Source organism: Humulus lupulus, chromosome 7 (genome assembly GCF_963169125.1).
Source record: "Humulus lupulus chromosome 7, drHumLupu1.1, whole genome shotgun sequence".
Lineage (NCBI taxonomy): Eukaryota > Viridiplantae > Streptophyta > Magnoliopsida > Rosales > Cannabaceae > Humulus > Humulus lupulus.
The window spans coordinates 11031681-11038072 of NC_084799.1; the positions used below are offsets into that span (position 1 = coordinate 11031681).

General features: G+C 33.8%; 1 protein-coding gene across 2 annotated transcripts; it reads left to right on the forward strand.

Moving 5' to 3' along the window:
• Positions 1-337: 337 nt before the first annotated feature.
• Positions 338-4694, forward strand: LOC133790653 (bifunctional TH2 protein, mitochondrial). Of its 2 annotated transcripts, none has more exons than XM_062228353.1 (6): positions 338-831; positions 1726-1837; positions 2238-2528; positions 2670-3084; positions 3194-3457; positions 3829-4694. In XM_062228353.1, exons 1-6 carry the CDS (start codon positions 464-466, stop codon positions 4242-4244), a joined length of 1866 nt encoding a protein of 621 aa, XP_062084337.1. In that variant the 5' UTR covers positions 338-463; the 3' UTR covers positions 4245-4694. The 2 variants fall into 2 exon arrangements, with proteins under 2 accessions (XP_062084337.1, XP_062084338.1); XM_062228354.1 differs by having other exon boundaries at positions 340-831; positions 3832-4694.
• The last annotated feature ends 1698 nt before the right edge of the window (positions 4695-6392 follow it).

The window sequence follows — 6392 nt, forward strand, 5'->3', positions numbered from 1 at the left end:
TCTAATAAAAAATGGTAGGTACGATCTTGATAATTCATTAAAAATGTCCGATCATAATAAATAACCAGATCATACTAATACAATCTTAATAAATGATCAAGATTGTACCCTACCGTCAATCTTACTGGCCGAATATAGAAATAATATTTTTAAAGTTTTAAATTTTGTTAAAAAGATTTTTTAATTTAATTTTGTTTTTTTTTTTTAAAAAAAGTGATTGGGCCAAGGCCCAAAAGAAGAGCTTGCAGACAAAATAAGAAAATCTACAACAAGATTGGATAAAAAACTTTACTTCCCTCCTTTTTACACACCCACCGAACTGCCAACTCATACACAGACTACTCAAACCTCTCTCCCTCTCTCTCTCTAAGGTCTTCTTCTTCTTCCCTCTCTTTCTCTTTCTCTTTCTAACCTCGTGCTTAGACCATCCTCACTTTCTCTCTCTTCTACAAATGTTCCATTGATGCGTTTTTTCTTAAGCCAAAGCCCAATCAAGAGCCCTGCTCCAGCTGTTGTCACCGCCCTCGTCTCCTCCTCTAACTCCTTCCTTTTTCGACTCCTCCGCCCCAACTGGTTCCGATCCTTTTCTTGCGACTCGGCTTGGAGATCGTCGCCGGCTTCAATGGCAATACCTCCTCCGAAGTCGGCCATCTCCACCATAGATAACGAGGTCGGCCTAGCTCGCCGGTTTTGGATCAAGTTCCGTAGAGAATCGGTTTTCACTATGTACACTCCCTTTGCCGTCGCTTTGGCCTCTGGGAACCTTAAGATTGAAACTTTCCGGCATTATGTTGCCCAAGATTTTCATTTTCTTAAGGCCTTTGCTCACGCGTAAGTCTTCAATTTTCTTTGTTCTTCTTGTCTGATTGTGTAGCTGTAGAACCTGAATCGGAGGATGTAGTTGTTTCTTTAATGTTTTCTTGGATTTGATGCGTTTAGTTGCTGAGAAACTATAGCGGAAAATTAGATAGTTGATAGATGATCGTCCAATCAAAGTGAAAATTTAGTTTATATCCTACTTTGGTGTAGGACTTTACAATATCACAATTCACAACTATTAAGGCTCTTGCTATCTGTTGCAATTTGTTTGGTTTCTAAGAAAATATTGCAAGAAGTTTAGGAAAATGAGATAGTGGATGGTAGATCGCGACACAATTAGCAAGAAAAAAGTAATAGGATTTTTCGTTTCTTAAGAAAAGAAAGAAAGAAAAAAAAGAAAAAGAAAAGATGTATTTTTTTATGTATCTTTATAGGATTTGATTAAGACATTTAGTTTCTACACATACATATATTATATATTTATATTGATGAAGACATTTGGAATATCTTGTTTTCTTGGTAGTTCCGTTATGAAGCTTAGAAGCGCCAGTAAAATTAGCTAGGATATGTATATTTGATCCTTTAAATTTTACTTTTATTGTTTTGGAATTGAGTTTTTGCAGATTTTGTTTTTACTTTATATGACCTACTGCCCATGCCTTTAGTTAATTTCGATGCTAGTTGTTGTTAAGTTTCTCTGTTGTTACTTCAAGAAATGAGAGAAAGAATGAAATAAAATTTTAAAGTCCCAGCTTTGTTGTTAAAACCAATGAAATTAGAAAAATGTTAATCTTTTGATGTTATATAGATTGCAATCCTATGAATTATCCTATACATTTAAAAGCTTGTCGTATGTTGCTTAGTTTTACTGAGAATCTAGATTTTTTTGTCTTTTTGTCTTCTTAGTTATGAATTGGCAGAAGAGTGTGCAGATGATGATGATGATGTAAAGCCTGCAATTTCAGAATTAAGGACTGCTGTTTTGGATGAGTTGAAATTGCATGATTCTTTTGTACAGGTACGAACTACGAAGGATTCCTCCTTGTGGTGTGGATCATTTAGAGTATACCTTGGTGCTGAATTGTGATCTTTGAACTTTGAATTATTTCTATGCGTCATTTTAGTTAAGGCATGAGAGAACTAGCATACTCAGTTTATTATAAGTTGTGATGTTTGATCTACCTGTCATGGAGTAGAAAATTCTAAATAGTTTTATGAAGGCTCCAAAGGACTAAAAGACTTGAGAGAAAAAATTTACAAAATTAAAAATTTGAATTTTGTGATAAGAAAAGGATGCATTTTTGTGATAAGAAGTTTGCCTAAATGACCTAAATATTTGAATTTATTCCATCTGTGATTATTTATATGTTTTTCCTGATAAGTCATTGCGGCTGAAAACAATTAACTTTTCCATGCAGGAGTGGGCTTCAGACCTTGCTAAAGAGGATGTTGTCAACTCTGCAACAGTAAAGTATACAGATTTCTTATTGGCAACAGCTTCTGGGAAGGTTGAAGGTGTAAAAGCTCCCGGTAAACTTGCTACCCCTTTTGAGAGAACCAAAGTGGCTGCTTACACTCTTGGTGCCATGACTCCTTGCATGAGGCTGTATGCTTTTCTGGGAAAGGAGTTCCAGGAACTTCTAAAGGACAACGAAGACAGTCACCCATATCAGAAGTGGATAGACAATTATTCTTCGGAAAGCTTTCAGGTTTGTTATATTATTAAGAGATGGGATGTTTATCTTGATTTGTCTGAATATACTTTACTGATTACAGTCATGGAGGATCATACATTACATGAATGGCCTTCTTTACTACAACAGCTCAATATTTTTTATCTTTGAATTTAGGCGTCTTCTGCGCAAACTGAAGAGTTGCTCGATAAGCTGAGTGTCTCTTTGACAGGCGAGGAGCTTGACATCATTGAAAAGCTTTATCACCAAGCCATGAAACTTGAGATAGAATTCTTTTTATCTCAACCACTTGTTCAGCCAACTGTAGTTCCTTTGATAAAAGAGCATAAACCTGAAGAAGATCAGCTTATGATTTTCTCGGATTTTGATTTGACTTGCACTGTTGTTGACTCATCTGCCATTTTGGCTGAAATTGCTATAGTAACAGCCCCAAAATCTGATCAGAATCAACCTGAAACTCAAATTGTGCGCATGTCTTCAGCTGATTTGAGAAGTACCTGGGGTGTTCTTTCCAGGCAGTTCACAGAAGAATATGAACAGTGCATTGAAAGCATTGTACCTAGTGAAAAAGGTACTAGCTTCCAACCATGAAGTTTCACAACTACCTTAGCTGATTTAGTGTTTGAGAAGCATTTGATAAGATCGTAGGTGTTTGTTTTTTAATTTTTATGGCTTTGCAGTGGATTTTAACTATGAACACTTGCATAATGCATTGGAGCAACTTTCGGACTTTGAGAAAAGGGCAAATAATAGAGTAATAGAGTCTGGGGTACTTAAAGGTATAAATCTTGAAGACGTCAAAAAAGCCGGTGAACGTCTCATTCTTCATGAAGGTTGCACTGCTTTCTTTAAGAATGTTGTTAAGAATGAAAATTTGAATGCAAATGTTCATATCCTTTCTTACTGTTGGTGTGGCGATCTCATCAGGTCGGCTTTTTCATCAGGTATGTATCTTTCATTTTACGTAGTAGTCTTACTCTTGTTTTTCTTTTTTTGCCGTTTGTGTGACTGACTCATAACCATTCATAATGTCTATTAAAACTTTTAAACGTACTTTCAAAAAATTTATTGGTGGAATGTCAAGTGATGAAGAGTTCTATTTAAATTGTGTTACTTTAACATGTCAGTTGTGAGGTCCCATCTTATCCAACTCTTCTAGTGGGTCAGTCTTTTTACATGTTCTGTCTTCTTCTGTTGCTTATTAGTTTTTCTTGCGCATTGAGGATTGTTTCGGCTTAATGTCATCTTTAGTCTTTACATAGGACATGAAAATGTGATATACATATAATTACGCCTTCTTTTCTTCAAATTGAAGCAGGAGATCTACAAGAGATGAATGTACATGCAAATGAGTTCACTTTTGACGGATCCATTTCCACTGGCGAAATTGTTAAGAAAGTTGAGTCTCCCATCGATAAGGTTCAAGCTTTCAATGATATTTTAGCTAATTCAAACAAAGACAAAAAGAATTTGACTGTATACATTGGAGACTCTGTGGGTGACTTGCTTTGCCTGCTTGAGGCGGATATAGGAATCGTGGTTGGGTCAAGTTCAAGCCTTAGGAGAGTGGGAACACAATTCGGTGTTTCTTTTGTCCCGTTGTACCCTGGCTTGGTTAAGAAACAAAAAGAAAACGTTGAAGGGAGCTCTTCTTGTTGGAAAGGATCAAATGGTATACTTTACACAGTTTCTAGTTGGGCTGAAATTCATGCCTTCATATTGGGGTGGTAGAATCAATTTTTTTACTCATTCTTACGCACTCTACTTCGCGCTCAGACAAACGAAAGAAAGAACCAGATATATAAAATGTTGAAGAAAAAAAAATACAAATTTGGTGGCCGGTTTTATTAAGGGTCACAGATTTGCTGCTCTGTATTCCTCTCTCTTTTTTTTTTTGTTCTTTGTATTGCAGGGTGAACCCATTTCAAAGATGTGTTGATCCACAGGCATACTGTAAACATGGTACTTGTAATTTCCGAATTTGGCAATATGTTGTTTGCTAACTTTGTGAAAATTGTATTTTTCAGGTTTTTGGGAGGTTTTAGGCAGCAAATGATTTTTAAAACAGAGATTGTAATGTCAATTTGTCTATACAAACATTTGAAGTTGTATATCTTTTGTTATTTTCATGTTCTTCTACTATTGAAACGTAAATGCAAAGGTAGTCGTCTTGTTTGAATATTGTTTTAGCTTTCTATTTCTATTTATTGTCTCTTTTTTTCGATCTCTCTGATCTTGTGATCTTATCTCTAAAATTTATGGTGTTTAGGGAGGTGCTTTAAATAAGATAATGTTTTCTAATTGACCTTTATCTGAATTTTAGGAATTTAGACCGATCATTAAAGTCACTCACATTTTATCTTCTTGCTTTTGTTGTCCTTGTCTTATTGAGAGAGAGGGGCTGTCTTGATTGGACTTTAATTCCAAAATAAAGCCTTGAGAAGTGGGTAATGTCATGTCCTCCATTGAAAATGATAGAAGGAAGGGATCTTGGAATGCTGGCTTGGCTGTATTTGCATTTGCACTTGTTTTCTAGCGAAGCTAATTTGAAATAATTGTGGTACACCATATTAATATGAACTTAAAATTGTGTTTTTTTGAATAACATGAATGTAGGTACACACTTGAATTTGACAAATATATTCATTCTAATACAAAAGAATATTACAAAGTTTCTATGAAATATACATGTTTTGTGAAAAGATTTTCAGGGCATATTTGCATTCGCACTAATCTATACTTTTCTACAATAATTTCTTTAGTCGGTGTCAAGTCTTTTCACAAACATGTATATATACTTTAGACGTAAATTGGTTAGCTAATTACAATATTTGGTTTAACACGATGGCGTATTTCGTATTATGAGTAACTATTAGGCTTGAGTATTAAGTCATCTGGCTCTATTACAACCTTAGTTAGACTATGCCTGGTAAGAAAGATGGAGTACAATACTAAAATTATGGAATTTTAACACCATATTTTTTTCCATTACAAGCACATCACCAAAAAAGTATATATTTTTATTATTTTATCTTACATATAAAATAATATATATATATTTATTATTAAATACTAATATAAAAAGCAAAATAGTATTTCTTTTTGTTTTTGCCGTTGTTACAGTACCCCACCATACTGTAGCTTGACAGCATAATAGTGGGATAAATAGAGTTGAGTTGGATTTAATTTTGTTCATTTTTAGCACTATATTTGCTGCTTTGCAGTCTGGTTGGAACTGCCCTAAGGGCAATTCCAACCATGGACACTAAAATAGTATTGAACCAACATCAAAATGAGGTAATTTTAACACAATTTTTTTTCCAATCCAACCATAACACTAAAAATTACACCAAAAAATATATTCAACATTATTATATTCTCCACAAAGTACACATTATATTATTATATTATTTTATCTTACAAATTAAATAATATACATATATTTATATATATAAAATATTAATATAAAGCGCAAAAACCAAAAAAAAAATTTGTCGTGGTGAACAGTGTCACATCAATAATGTCGTGACACTGTTCATGTACACCATTTTGCAATCTCATTTAGAGTCTCATTAGAGTGATGTATGGTGTAGGATCAACACCAAATTGGTGTTTTGCAGTTTTATTGGAGTTGGCCTAAGGCCATCTCCAACCCATAACACCATATATGTTGTTGCACCAACACCAAAACTAAGAAATTTTAGCACTATATTTTTTTTCCATTCAAACCACAAAATAAAAAATTACACCAAAAAATATATTCTTTATTATTTTATTTTATATATAAAATAATATACGTATATATTTATTATTAAATACTAATATAAAAAGCAAAATAGTAATGTCTTTTGTTTTTGGCATTGCTACATTACCCCCCAA

Bases quoted from the DNA above. Each gene is read 5' to 3' on its own strand.
- LOC133790653 (XM_062228353.1), top strand. From the start codon at position 464: ATGCGTTTTTTCTTAAGCCAAAGCCCAATCAAGAGCCCTGCTCCAGCT. The intron at 1,838-2,237 runs GTACGAACTACG...TTTTCCATGCAG, and splicing joins TGCATGATTCTTTTGTACAG to GAGTGGGCTTCAGACCTTGC. The intron at 2,529-2,669 runs GTTTGTTATATT...CTTTGAATTTAG, and splicing joins ATTCTTCGGAAAGCTTTCAG to GCGTCTTCTGCGCAAACTGA.